The sequence below is a fragment of the Rousettus aegyptiacus genome, unplaced genomic scaffold (assembly GCF_014176215.1).
Source record: "Rousettus aegyptiacus isolate mRouAeg1 unplaced genomic scaffold, mRouAeg1.p scaffold_m13_p_10, whole genome shotgun sequence".
Taxonomy (NCBI): Eukaryota; Metazoa; Chordata; class Mammalia; order Chiroptera; family Pteropodidae; genus Rousettus; species Rousettus aegyptiacus.
The window spans coordinates 77744405-77758978 of record NW_023416285.1 but is presented as its reverse complement, the minus strand read 5'-3'; the positions used below and the strand labels follow the sequence as shown (position 1 = coordinate 77758978).

Sequence of the window (14574 nt, the reverse complement as noted above, 5' to 3'; positions counted from 1 at the left end):
ATAACTGACCTAGACACAGTTCAATCAATCAGAGAATAGCAGGAAAAATCTTCTTTTGAGGTGCTATGCTCTGCCAAGTCACTGACTCCTACAATCAGGATTGATTACAAACACCCAATTATGAGGCATTTGGAACCTGAACTGAACACTAATCTTGTCTCTTGTTTTTCAGGCTTAATGATCAGCCTTGATGAATACTACACAGCAATTAGTTAGGTTTATTTTGTAGGCTCCTTTACAAGCGCACACACACACGCACATATGTGTTTGTGTGTGTGCTTCTGCCGAAGTATGTCAGCATGCATGAAGTACCAAGTTTAAAGCTGGAAAGAATGGAGCTGAGAATATACATGCTGGCTGAAGGCATATGTCTCACTTGGATCAATTTTTAAGTGCCTGCTCCCCAAAGTGAAATCTGGAAATGCCGTGCACATGTTGATTCAATCTGATAAACTTTCAACTAACCTTTTCTTTTTAGCTCCTCATAAAGGTGGCATCTTTCAAATTACAGGAATGCCTAACATACAAACAATCTTGTAATACTCAAAATTCATTAGGATCAAATGTGATTGCTTATAGTAAGAAATAATAAAGAAAATTAATTTTATTAAGCACATGGGGTTCTGCTCAAATTAAATCAGTGCTAATGGAGGAAAAAATCAAAAGGAAGAAAGTAGATAATTATCTGCTTGAGTAGCAGCTGAGGGTACTGCAGGTGGGCCTGCAGTTGTTCTGAGAAGGCTTCATTCTTACCCACTCCATGGTTTCATAATTGAATTGAGCTTGGCGATGGCTCCTCTCACACTGTCCATATCTGGAAGTTACTTGAGCTCAAAACCAGCAATGAAAATATGAGGAAAAATAAAGCAAAGGAAGAGTTTTTGGAATTTGCCTTGCATATAAAACAGGCTTCAGATTGAAAACTCGGTGCTTATTTTACATAACTGTAGTATATGCAACAAATACAAGACATTTCTACATTAGTCACTGACAAAAATTAGCAAATGCTTCAGTAGGGCTGTTTTATTAATTAGAAAGGGAACAGTACACATTTTCCTATCTCCATTCCAATGAATTTCACTATAGTGAAAGGATAGTATATACAGACTTCTAAGACTATAGTTTAGTTTTGTCTGCTTTTGAAATTTATAAAAATGGAATCACAAGTCAGGACAGTGGCAGCCCTTAAGACCAAAAGCTAATGACTGAAAGGGACACAGGAGCTTCTTTCACTGAAGCTGGGACTATTTACTCTGGATTGGTTATATGGATGTGGTCACGTTGTAACAACTTTACCAAACTTCACACTTACTTTGTGTATTTTTCTAGATATAAATTATAATTAAAAGTACATATACTCCTATAGTTCATATAGAAAAATAAGAGGTATTTTTGCATAAAATACCCACTGTTTGCTATAGAGTGAAGTCTCTGTTTCTTTTGGTCTAAGCGATGTCCTAAAACACTAGACTGGGACTAGTGAGGCGCTTGCCTCTGATACAAAAGCCAAAGAACTCGCTAGTTGAGATAAATAATATTCTAATAAAATTTTTAAAACTCAAAATTAATGCAAAAATCCATGCTGAACTGAGTAAATAAAGTAAAAACAGAAACTATTACTTAGGGAACCGAAACTTGAACTTACATTCCCCAAATTGCCAATAAACAACTAAGTGACTGCTACATAATTAAATTTGAAGGAAGAATCGAATTTGAAAAACAAAGGGCATATTAATTTTTATTCGGTGAATTTACATTCTATTAAAATAAATGAAATGAGTGGCATTGCAAAGTTTGTAATAACTGAGGCAATTTTAAAAGTAGCGTGAAAAAAAATTTATAATTTATTTTAACAAAATTCCCAAAGTTGAAGTTCATCACCATTTAATTATAATATCAGTGTTGTTAAACTTCATATGAAGTTACAAGAGTGAAATCGTCCTTTGATTGCATTGAAAAAGGAAGAAGACACCTACTATTGGTTATGCAAAGAAGAGATTGCGAATCTCAATTGTACATAGCAAAACATCTATACTCAGTTAGCCTTGTGTTTTGGTGAAATCCTACAAAACAGCACTGGCAATCAGGCACTGGGTCAGGAACTTGTCAGTAAAAAGACCACTTCTGGGCTTTGTCCCCCCAACGCTGCCACCTTTTTAGACTCTCTGGAGCTTCACATTCATTTTCTAAATGTTTTTAACCCAATGTCTGTGAAATCTTTATTGCTCCCCAGATGATGACATCTGATCTGAATGTAACCACATACCTCTTTGCTCAGCAGTATTTGTCACAAACCATTATAAATTATCATGCTGATAGGCTGCATTGCTGGGAAACCGGAAAAGTTCCATAAATTCTAACTACTGTATCAATGACATTCTTGTTTATTATGCAGAAATAAAGTTTTATGAGATTCAAGATGTTTGCCTGACCACCGAAGAAAACTTTAGTGGAGTTAGGCCTAACTAGCTCCATGTAAACACTGAAAATCATTTACAATGTACAATGAACACTGCTTTCTGAGACACACTCAGAAAAGGCAGGTCACTTTCTTTTCTGCTTTTAACTGTGCTTTGACATTTCACAAGCATGGAGGATTTTGCTGGTGCAAACAAGAAAAATCATCATTCTGTCCATTTCCTTAACACCTTCTCATCCTCTTAGAACATTCTCTTAGGCCCCTCTCTTATATCAACTTAACAACAAAACCGGGCAATATATCTAGCTAGAAATCCTAGCACCAAGTTAGCCCTGAAGACAGATGCTCTACTTACTGCTCTGCTGAATGACTGATTCAGCATTTTGTTCAATAAAATAATTCAGGGAGTTATAATATTAAATTTTTGATGCTTATTTGTAATAAAGCCAGGCTCCATGGTGGATTAAACATAGATTGTTACATTTTAAAACTATCAGGCACAACTTGCATATTCGTTTTCCCTAAGGAAACAGCCCCCTTGATATGTATAATAAAAACTTATTTTAAGGTTATGTCCATAGTTTATGGATGTACTGGGTCAGTCTTGGTGTTATTCATATGAAAAATTGCGATGTCACATAACTAAATAAAATACATTTTGTTAAAATTACAAAATAATTATTTAATTATAAATAAAACAGTAAAATTTAAATAAAATAGTTTCTCCCACTAAAACTAATCTATTTAATTACTCATCCGTCCCTATACCTAATGGAAAAATAATTGTTTATTTGGATCTCAAGGATGTTTCTCAATAAGTAAATGTGCTAAGGAACCAATTTCTCAAGATTTTACGTGGTGAAAGTTAACTATACAAATAAATACTGACAGTTTCAATAGAAAATGCAGAGTATATTATATGCAGATCATCTCATTACTGAATCAATACATTTAATGTAATAATGCTAAGTTTCATATTTCCAAATGTTCTACAATCACCAAGTTTTTAAAGATATCATATCATAAAACTGATTACTTCCTTTGAGAGGAGCTTTTAACTTTTCAAGGGGGTCTCACATCTACTACCTCATTACCTAATACGTGTAACCTTATGACATTGGTACAACAGTACTTTTTTACTGCTTTTAGACATATAACATAGACATATTATATACCTCAAGACAACAGCTTGTTCTGAAAAGGAATAACTAAAAGCTTACCAGCTCTCCAAATGTGTTTTTTTATAACTTGTTTTGTATCATTTCAAACACAATTTTGGAAGTAGCCCAAGTGTAAATTATATAAAAAAAAAAAATTAAAAAACCACCAGAACCCAAAAAACTATGTTTTTTCACATCTAACATAAACTTTTGAAGTCTATGAATTTGTTTTTCCAAGAGTTTCTGGTGGTTTCCATCTTTTTCTAGGAAATTCTAATCCCCTGTAGATTTTAAAGTTGTGGATTCTTCTCACAGTCTTTATAAAAGGAAGAATTGTGCCACACTTAGAGAATTTCAACTACAAACTTCAACAATGACCAAGAGTCATGTCGACCAGCCTGGAAAGATTGTGACTGCAATGTCTTAAGTTGGTCTTCCTATATATTTTTTGGAATTTTCATTGATAAAACAAAGGATCAGGTAGAAACACTTCAAAATATGATGCAAAAATATCAGCCTTTCAAGGCTGGCCAGGAGATGGCACCTTCACAGAGAGAATAAACCCTCAGTTACTACAATTAAGAAACTATCTTACTCAATAGTATTAATTTTTTTTTTTTAAATCTCACCATCACAATTACAGAAACAATCTTCTTGGCCATTTCAGTTTCTTGAATTTCTTGCTAATATCACTAAAACTGCTTCCTAGAAATTATAATTATCCTTTTCCTTATCATCTTAAAAAAAAAAAACTAAAAAGTGCTCCCCTACTCCCACCATTCCCTGCTTCACATCATAGTATAGCAAATAATTACTTTAGGCTTTCTGTGCGCCAGACACTGCGCTAAGCACTTCACATATATTAACTCACTCAACTGGCTTCCGCTTCTTACACTTCTGCTCTAGTTGTGCGCCGGTGCTGGCTCCCACCAGCTATCAAGAGCCACTGTACACATCTCTTTGCAAGTCTGTGCCCAGTGATATCACATGGGTAGTTTGAAATTGGCCACCGAGGGAACATTTACACTACAGAAACTGGCAAATATTACAAATCAGAATTTGACCTTCCACCTCTCAAGATCCAGTTGTTAAACATTTATTAGCTCACCACTGCTAATAACTAGTGACTATTCTGAATTCTTTAACTATTATATTAAACATATACATGGTCATGATTTTCAGGTCAGGATTTAGCAAACATGAGTTTATTGATGTTTAATAGCACCTTCTTTTGGGGAATAATGTTATTACTTGAGTATGGTTTATCATACTTAAAAATCCCCTATGGCAGTTTAAGTACTGTCAAAAAGCAAGAATAAAATAAGATAAAACGAAATAGAGAACATATCTCTAGGTTGTCAAGGTGAACTCCCTGTTTCCTAGTAGTTACTGTAACTCCTCCATTAATGACAACTTTCGCAGAAGATTAAGAAGTCAATTTAATGCCCTAAAGCACTTCTGAATCACAGAACAAAGATTAAATTAGAATTGGCATAATTTTATTGCACCGTAGTGTATGCTGTTTATTTGGAAATTGATCAATTGTATATGAATACATGCTAATTTTCCAGGCACTAGAATGTTGAATTAACCAGATGATCTCATTTTCCTGACTGTGAAAAACTAGTTAACCTCACCAACTCAACAGGTTGGTGAGGATTTCCTACACAGGTGGGAACAGTTTCATATTATTCTGTTCTTCCCTGAAATGGTGGCGTTTGCATATAGAATAGTTTTTGAAATGAATGTGTCTGCATAATAATGCTTATATCCAATGAAAGTAGTAACCTACATACATTGTATACCATTATACCAAACAGATTCATTTGAAAACTTGGGAAACATACCAGTCCCTGAGATATACTTTAGAATTTAGATTTAAATAGATTATTTTACTTTGCTAAAATCTATTTATATATCTAAACTTCATTAAAGATTGATATTCAGGTTCAAGTCTCTGGAGAATAAACAATGGGTGGTACGGAAGAATGGGATGATGTGGACAAGACAGAGGTGGGTGGTTCACAGGATGTCCAGAGAGAAGAGTATATCTGGATCTTTGTGGAGTACCGCCTGCAAGGTTAAAACTTACTTTGCATACTGTGGAAAGCTACACATGAGTTCTTTCGCATAAAGTAAGGAAATCTAATTTAGACTGTTTCTACAGTAAGCAGTTTTTCATAATAATGAAATCTGGCTTAGTAACTTAACAATGCTTAGTAATTTAGTAAATACAAGGAGATGGTAAGACTAAAGTGAGCAGATGAAACATTGATTCATATTTGAGTCCCATTGCATTCATTGTGCATTAACAATTATTTTCAGCATTTTCCATAGGAGACTTGCAATCATTAATCTACTATAAAAAAAAAAAACTCCTCATCCAATTTACACATATTCCTTACTTTTTCAAAGACAATTTGTTTTTCTTACATCAAACTCAATAAGATACAGTTCTTAAATCACAAAATGTGCCACAGATTTGTTATAAAATATTCAATCTCGCTGTCAATCCATGCATATATGTCAGTGTCTCGCGATATTTCATAAAAACTCAAGTGAGAGTTTAGGTTTATAGTTCTCCTTTCCAGGAAAAAAAGAGAAACACGTATATAAATTTAACAAAAGAGTTTCCACACCAAAAGTGTTAACAGGAAAAAGAATATGAGCGATTGCACATTTAAATATAATCTTCCTAGTTTGGGGAACTCAGAAATCACTTAACATAATTTAATTTCCATTCCATTGACATATGATCTGGCCTAGATTGGAATCCCTCCTGGATCCATTTATATCCCAGATTGTACACACAGACTGTCGTCCCCCCCTTAGACATGCATGACCACTAGATGGTGCTGTGGTGCCCTGTTCAAACGCGTTCCACTTACTTGCAGTCTCGGTCCTCCAAATCAAAGTGAGGGTTGAAGTTGATCATAATTCTCTGGTATGGTTCGGGAGCCTGAATCAGCCATTCACATTTTTCACTTGGGTGATAAGAATGAGGATAACCAGGAGATGTAAGGTACCCGGGGCTTTCAATTTTTATAGTATCGCCACATTTATCTGTAATAAAAATAACATTTAAGTAGATCTTTTCCTGACAACCAGTTAGGTATTCTAGTTTGTATTCATATTATCGGCTATTAAACATTTCACAACTTCTTAGGGGAACTCAACTCCGAGAGGCCCCTTGCAGGTCCTTCATGCGAAGCTGACAGCAACACACCACCAAGGACCGCTCTTTGATCCCAGGAAGGCTGGCTCAAGAGGAAAGCGGACTAAGGTCTGAGGGTACTCGACCCCCATCTCCCACAAACTTGTCCCAAGAAAAAGGTCTAATAGCATTAAATCTCCTCAATGGATGTTAACATGGTCCTCAGGGAGCTTCTGCTAGACATAATTATCCCCCAAGAAGTGTAATCACATTAAGTAGCAAGTTCTAAGTGGAAGGTGACTAAATGATGCCATTCGACCCCTTGTGTAGCTTTTGATGATAAGCCTGGTCTTTGTCATTGATCAGTGAGGATTGTCTTCCAAGACAAACCTTTTCTGTTGTTGTTTTATCTACCCATAAACCTGAATGATTTCGAGTTATCTCTGCTCTTCAGATCCAGATAAACATGGAACAAAGTATATTTGGTGAAGCAGAAATAATTCTACTCTACTGCTCTAAGTTGCTCAGGCTTGGAGACCAGATCAAAGTAACTGGGCAGAAGAAAAATAAATAGCCACACAGCATTGATTCCAATTACCTACAGGTTGCGGGGGGAGCAAGGGGGGAGGAAAGAAAAGAAAACCCACCACACTGAGGCCTGGTGTCACACATGGTAAGCCCCATTCTCACTTTCTGGGAAAGGTGAGCTAACTAGTTTTGAACCTTCATTTCAAAAACCAAATGCTAAAGTGATTCACTAAGAGCCAAATAAACCAGTCTCTGAGTTGCTTTCTTGTTCAGCGTAGATTTTTATTGTCACTTTTTATGATGGATTTCACACTGGAGAGCCTCAGCCTGAAAAGCTGCCACATTTATTGATGCTTAATTTTGAGCAATAAAAATTCAGTGTATAAACTATGTAAGAGGAACAGGTATGAAAGCAATGAAATATGTAAGCCTATCAATCACAAATTTTCAGTAATGGTATATATAGATTTTAATATTGCATCTAATAGATTCCCTGTGGAAAGAGAATGGCATTCTTTGCTCTCAGCATGAATTTATAAATCTACAGAATTTTATTACAGGAAAACCAGGTCAAATGGAAATGAAAGATGAAGTGCACATCAAAAATGCATAAAGCTACATGCATTACAGAAATCATTTCCCATAAATTAAAAAGAAGACAATATAAATTATATTGTTTTTCTCAATTGCTAGGTGTTTCTGATTATGTTTCTTAGAGCAGTAGTAGCCTTATTCTGGTTTCCTTTGCTTGGCTTTTAAAAGCTTAAGGTTTGCCAAGAAGAAATTATGTTGCAACTGGAGTTCAGAATCTCAGCTAATGATCATACTGGACTCTGTTGTGTGATTCTACTCAGGCCCTTGCATTATTTTAAATGTGCAGAGAACTTGGAAAGTGACCCCATCACATTAAGTCTCCTCCAGCTCTGCACGGACATCATGGCAGAGTCTGGCATCTGTTAGAGGAATGAAATAAAACAGCACTGCTTCTAGTCACTCGACAGAGTCACTTCAGAAGACATTTAGGTGGACTCAGTACCACACCAGAGCTCTTTAATCTGTGACTTCTGAGAAAGTGACAGTGTAATAAGATAATGTGGACTGCTAGACTCCCTGGCTCTGTTCAGTCTCTCTAGCAGTTGATTAAGAAAGAGCAATTTTTAATGACTCTGAACCATTAGCCCTAAATAAGGTTAATGAATTAATTTAGCAGACACTGGTACTCAGAGGAGGCGGACATAGCTTTAAGAGGTCTAGTGAGTTACAGAGGCTGTGGTCACTGCAAGCGTAACAACATGCTTTAACCAGTCAAGCTCACTAACCGAAGCTCAGGTTCTTAGTACTCCCCTGATTTCTGCTAAGAAAATAAATTATGAATATATATCTGTATATATATTCATATACACACATACATATATGTACACATGCACACACACATATGTGTGTGTATGTATATTTGGAGTTCACAACCTAAAGTCTGAAAGCTATTTGCATTAGGTTTCAAATCAATTCTGTGAACACCTCTGCTACTGATTTAATCTCAAGAGTTGAGGAGGGTGAGTTGCTGTAATTTTTAAAGTCTAACCACTTGAGCTCTTTCAGTTGGAGGAGAATGTTATTTCATTCCCTACCAGATTATAGAAATATGCCACCAACTCAGGTTCATTAATAAATTGAACTCCACATTCACAAATGAGTGTGTGTTTCTAAACCTATCTTTTAGAACACTGCTTGGTAGCCATAGGGTGAAATCTATTGCTTCAATCAGAAAATCTCCAAAAAGCATATTAGAGAGATTAACTTCCATCATAAAGACGTGATTTAAATTCCTTAGTCTGAACTCCCTCCACTCGTGGTCTCTTATTAAAACAATATACTACAATAAATAGTGGACGGTCTTCTCTTCTAATTACTTTGATTGAAATCTAAGTCATATGAAAGTAAATATTTGATAATTAGTTAATAATAATTGCTGAAGACTTACTGTAAAGATAATTTCATACCCTTGCCTTCACCTAGTTCACAGTGTAAATGAAACATGCCTACAATCAGATTGCATTTTAAAACACATTATTTAGGTTACAATTTACTGTTTATAACGCAGCACAGTCTTTCATTTACTTAAGAGTGTAAAGCTAAGTGGAAGCTGCAACTCAGGGATTTTCAGATATCCTGGTGCCTTACACTGTATATATCAGGTTCCTTTATTGACACTATGTAACTTTCATTCATGCTTTCGACGGATTGGGGATGATTTACAAAGGCGGAGGAGGAAGTTCCATCAAGCAACAAACCACTATCTCTTGCAGGCACCCACCAGAGGAAATAGTTTTAAGGGAGCTGTAAGGGAACCAGGAAGTTCTCTTGGTAAAGCGTTCATTAACTTTCAACAGCCATCAGATTTTTGAAAGGGAGTCTCATCTAATTGCCTTTGGGAGGAAACATTATTAAGATAATTGGTGTGCTGATATGCGAAGGTAGGCAGCGCTACCTTGTAACAGAGGTAGGAAAACCACCACAAGCCAAACCACCAACTTCAGGAGGGAGCCCGAGGACTTGAAATCTTCCTGCCCCGAACAGACTGATCTTAGTTCCTTATTTCTCTGCCTGGATAAAAGTTTCCTTTGCCTGGGAAGTGGCTACGCCAGGTTCATCCCGGCAGCGCTGCGTGAATCTTGGCTGAGCGGGAAGGCGAGCCCCAGCCGGATCCCGCAGCCAGGGAGTCCCTGGCGGGCGCTGTCACGCGCGCCTCCGCCTGTCACTTACCGTTGCGAAAAGCGCTGGCCGGAGCGAGGGCGAGGGCGAGCGCGGCGCAGAGGAGCGGCAGCCCCCTCTCCATTCTCCCTTCGCCGGATCCACTGGCAGACTGGGGAGAATGAGGGCGTGCGGGCAAAACAGAGCAAAGAAGGGAATCTAAACGATCCGAAGCGCTCCAACTCCGCCTAGAGCTGTAAAATCCTCAGTCCGTCTTGGAGAAAGGAAAGCGGCGAGGCAATGCCTTGAACCGAGAGCAACGCTTCTCTTTTTGTGTCTCAAGTCGCTTGCATCCTGTCATTTAGCTCCGGTTTCCTCTCTCTTTTCCCACACTTGTTCCTCTTCCAGGAGCCACTGCCCGGGCCATGTCTCAAAAAAAAAAAAAAAAAAAAAAAAAAAAAGGGTGGAGGTGGGGGGAGGAGGGAGAGAGGGAAACACAAGCCAATTTCCAGAAAGAAAAAAAAAAAAATCTGGCTTGTCTCTGGACCCGTTGGAGTCGAGGAGCTGGCGCCCAGGGGAGGTCCGGGGTGTCTGCGCGAAGGAGAGGAACAAGCAATGAGAAGATGAGCGGGAGGCAGAGGAGTTTCACCAACTGCACCCCCTCCTCCCCCACCTTCCGTCCTCCCCCTCCCCTCCGGGAGCCCTTCCCTCGCTTCCTCCCGCCCCTCTACCCGCACTGGCTCGCCAGTCAGTGTCTGACAGGAGACGGGGAGGCACAAGTTTCCTTGGGCGTGCTTTCCGCAACCGTCTGTCGGTCTCCCCCAGAGGCCCTGCAGGGATCTCTACAGGAGGAAGGCGCTGGGGTCTGCTCCCAGGGCGTTTGTGCTTGGGGTGGGGGCCGGCGACAGGGTTGGGCTGTCCTACCTCCGCTTGCTCGCTTGGGACGCCTGGGGGGCAGCCGGCAACTGGCGGAGGATCTCCAGGATCCAGCCGCGGGGAGCATAGAGCGCCCGGGAGGTGGCGGCTGCTTCTTACAACTCCGAATCCCCGGCGGGTGTCTGCCGGGGGAGGAGCGCAGCGCCGGACCCTGCCATTCCCAGCGGTGCCGGCCCGAGACCTGTGGCAGGGAGCCGCAGGGCACCCCTGGACGCCCCGGCCCGGGACTGCAGGGACGGGGCGGAGAGCAAGGCTGGAGTGGAAGACGCACCCCAGAGCCGTACGAGGGTGGGCAGTGTGGCTGCCACGTCAAGCCGAGTCAGACCAGGCCTTCCTGCCCAGTGTCAGGGAGCGCGAATGGACACACATCGCGCCCAGGTGCCCGCCGCGCGCCGCGGCTTCGGTTTTGGTGTCCTCTTCTCTGGGGCAGCGGGAACGCCGGAAGGCGGGAGCTGGTACGATGGCCCGCCAGGGGAGGCAGCAGTTGCTCGGCCCCGCCCAGCCCCGCGACTCGAAGCCCAGGTGTGGTTTGGAAAAGGGGTTTCTGTGCATCTCGGGGGAGGAGAAGCAGTGGCGGCGGGGAGGGGGTGTGTGCGCTCTTGGCAGGGCCCTCATGGTGCCCCCTCTCGGCCGCAGGCCATTTTGACCACGGTCCTCTAGCTCCCGCCCACCCTCACCTCCCAGGGCGGCGCGTCCTCGCGGTGGGCGGAATGCCCTCCAGTTCCATTCCTGAAGCTTTCTCAGAACTGCAGCAGAAGGCTCTGCTGATTTGAATAGCAAGGACATATCAGGGAACAAACAGGTTTCGACCCCCGAATAGGCCCTTGCCAGGAGTTAAATGCCCTCGGATGCCCTCCGAAGGAGTTCGAGGATAAGGTGAAAAGGTCAGGACATCTTCTGGGGATTGGCGTTCATGTATGCACCGGAGAGCAGAGCCTTATTCCTACCTGGCGCAAAGAGCTAGCAAAAGAGATTTAGAAATGTTGGCAAGGGGACTGTGGTCAAAGGTTTTGGCGAAGAGATAGGGCGGGACGTAAGAAAGGGAGCCCTAAGCTCGCGCGCCACTGGCAGGGACTCCACGCTAGCGTGTTGGGACTGGGAGGAGTGACGCTCGCCCCCAGGGGTGCGGGTGGGCTCCGCGCTCACAGAGGTGCACTGGCGGCGCCGGCGCTCACCTCTGTCTGTCTCAGGGTCAAGCTTTCCTACCCGCCTGCAGACTCCAGGGAGCCCCCGCTCCCAAGCTGGTGACCCAGCCCCCTGGGCGCCGCGAGCCGGCTCTGCAAGCGAGAGCTTCCTTTCTCGTAACGGATTTCTCCTTCTCGGCTCCCAGACCTTTGAGAGGCTCAGGGTGAGGAAATGGCACCACGAGGCTTTCAGTCCAATGCCTGGTTGGAGCAGAAGAGAAGACGGCGGGGCGGTGGGCAGCCCTGCACCCCAGCCCCAGCGAACCGGCGGGAGTCGAGGTGGAGGCGCCAGCCGCACCCAGCTCAGCCCCAGGGGGAGCAAGTGCTGCAGAGGGAACCCTGGTGCTGGGCTACGACCCGCGCATCGCCGCCTCTCTGCCTGTTTCTCCGCCCCAGGCTCACCCCGCCAGTCCCAGTGCCCAGCTGTGCTTGGCAAGCTGCATCATCAGATTTGTGGCGACTCCAAGCGACCTCAGTCCAAGGCTCGGAGGGAGAGACAGGCGCCTCTCAGAAACTGGCAGGTTGACAGAGCGGGGAAACCGGGCGGGTGCAGCGGTCAGGGCGCCCCGAAGTCACAAATATCCGCCGTCTTCCGAGTGGGAACTGGGCGGCCAGCTGGCTCCAGGAGCCGGGTTTGACCTGTCTGTCCCTCCGCGGGGTGAGCACGGGGGCACACGCAGGAGACTTGAGCTGTGTTGTTCTTAGAAAACTGTCGCGAATCTCTCTTACCCTTTCCCTGCTGAGTGTGCATTTCCCAGCCTGAACCTACCCGACTAACAAATAAAGCCACCATATCAAGCCCTCAGAGGACTGTCCCCACTCCGCAGCCTAGTCCCACCCGCTCCCTCCGGCGGTCCGCAGGAAGGGCTCCTCCAGGGGGTCCTCGCGCAGAAAACGCCTGTCTCGTCTCTTGCTCACCAGCTGAGCACTTTGGCCAGGCTTTCTCCAACCAACTAAAAAAAAAAAAAAAAATGCACTGCGTTCCCTGAGGGGAAATATTATCTTTAAGTTCTGCCTCAGATTTTTCTGGTCTTAGCTGATCTGAGGCGTTTCTAGACTCCTGGATAATGGAGCTCTACAGCACTGATTGATAATTGCTGGCTAGTGTGTTGGTACAGACCAAATTGTCCTTGCTAACTACCTCTTTCCTTTGCTGTTGGATTCCACTAAGTGCTGAAAAGGGTCGGTTTTAGATTTCTGCAATTCTCCACAAAGGGAGACAGACCGACCTTTACAAGAGAACAAGTGATAGAGGAGAAAAATTTTCAGTGTTCTTAGGTTGATTTTATTTTAGTCTCAGGAACACATCACTTTTCCTGACATCACAAATCCCCAGATTAGATAGGACTAAGTTCCACTGAAGGGAAGATTCATGGATCACACCCCCAGAACAGAGGTCAGAGGCCCTGGGTGGGCAGAACTCAGCGTCACGGACCCCCACGCAGGACCCTCTGCAAGAAAAGGCACGTTGGCTTCCGACTGCAGAGCAGGGCATGAACCGCGGCCCGTTCTTAAGCATAGATTGGGCGGTAAATGTTTGGTTCCTTTTATCAACCTCTTATTAATTTGTCAAAAAGAAGATGAGATCCATTGCTCCCAAAAGGCCATTTGAGCCACTAACTTCCTCAAAGTATTTCAGGTTGATGCACTATGGAGATTCAGGTTGGTATTTCAAAACTATAGCAAGTCTAGTCAAGTTTTTTAAAGCACCAAACCCACATATTTCAGAAAAGCACATATTTTTAGTAGGAGCTAACCTACATTTGAAATGTAAAACTGGAACAACTGAAACAGAAAAGATTAAAAAATGGTATTTAAATTAATTTACTATTATTTAAAATAATTTCATTAAAAATACACTTTTAACAAATAACTCGCTCATTCAAGAGATGTCTTTTGGACCACATTTGTGATTATCTCCTTAATTTGGATTGGCAGAGGAGGGGAAAAAATAAACACATGAACCTTTATTTCTTTTTTTTTACAGCTTTATTGAAATATAATAGACAATTAGTTGCTCATATTTACATTGTACAATTCAATGAGTTTTTTCAATTATAGTTAGCATATACTAATATATTAGTTCAGTTGTACAGCATAGTGATTAGAGATCTATATAACTCACAAAGGGATCATCCCACTAAATCTAGTACCCCTCTTCCCTTACATATTTATTACAACATTAACTATTTTCCTTATGCTACACTTTATATCTCCATGACTATTTTGTAACTATCCATTTATACTTTTTAATCCCTTTGTCCTTTTTTCAACAACCCTCCAATCCCTCCTCATGTAGTAGCCCTCAAAATATTCTCTATGAGATTGTTTCCATTTTTGTTGCTGTTGTCTATTTTGTTCCTTAGATTCCACATGTATGTGAAATCACGTGATATTTGTCTTTATCCTATTTACTTCACTCAGTGCAATACCTTCTAGATTCATCAAGGCAATATTTTCTTCCATCCCCTTCCTTTTAGTCTGTATGTGTCTTTTAATCTG

General features: G+C 41.8%; 2 protein-coding genes across 7 annotated transcripts in view; one reads left to right on the top strand and one right to left on the bottom strand.

Moving 5' to 3' along the window:
* Positions 1–10543, bottom strand: part of NRP1 (neuropilin 1) — a 131922-nt gene extending 121379 nt beyond the window's left edge. For 4 of the 5 annotated variants that reach the window (XM_016123347.2, XM_016123351.2, XM_016123350.2 and 1 more), the window contains exons 1-2: positions 10025–10542; positions 6468–6642 (exon numbers count right to left, since the gene is read on the bottom strand). In XM_016123347.2, the coding sequence (XP_015978833.2) occupies positions 6468–6642; positions 10025–10097 (248 nt within the window). In that variant the 5' untranslated portion in view covers positions 10098–10542. Of the gene's footprint in view, positions 1–6467; positions 6643–10024 lie in introns of all 5 variants that reach the window. The other variant, XM_016123349.2, reaches the window with a different exon arrangement.
* On the top strand, positions 10543–13665 carry LOC118608688. Of its 2 annotated transcripts, none has more exons than XR_004953127.1 (2): positions 10543–11772; positions 12219–13665. XR_004953127.1 is itself a non-coding variant. In XM_036228053.1 (2 exons), exons 1-2 carry the CDS (start codon positions 10576–10578, stop codon positions 12224–12226), a joined length of 843 nt encoding a protein of 280 aa, XP_036083946.1. In that variant the 5' UTR covers positions 10543–10575; the 3' UTR covers positions 12227–13665. The 2 variants fall into 2 exon arrangements, 1 of the variants encoding a protein (XP_036083946.1); XM_036228053.1 differs by having other exon boundaries at positions 10543–11410.
* Positions 13666–14574: the final 909 nt, after the last annotated feature.

Excerpts from the sequence above, each read along its gene's own strand:
- LOC118608688 (XM_036228053.1), top strand. The coding sequence starts at position 10,576 with ATGAGCGGGAGGCAGAGGAGTTTCACCAACTGCACCCCCTCCTCCCCC.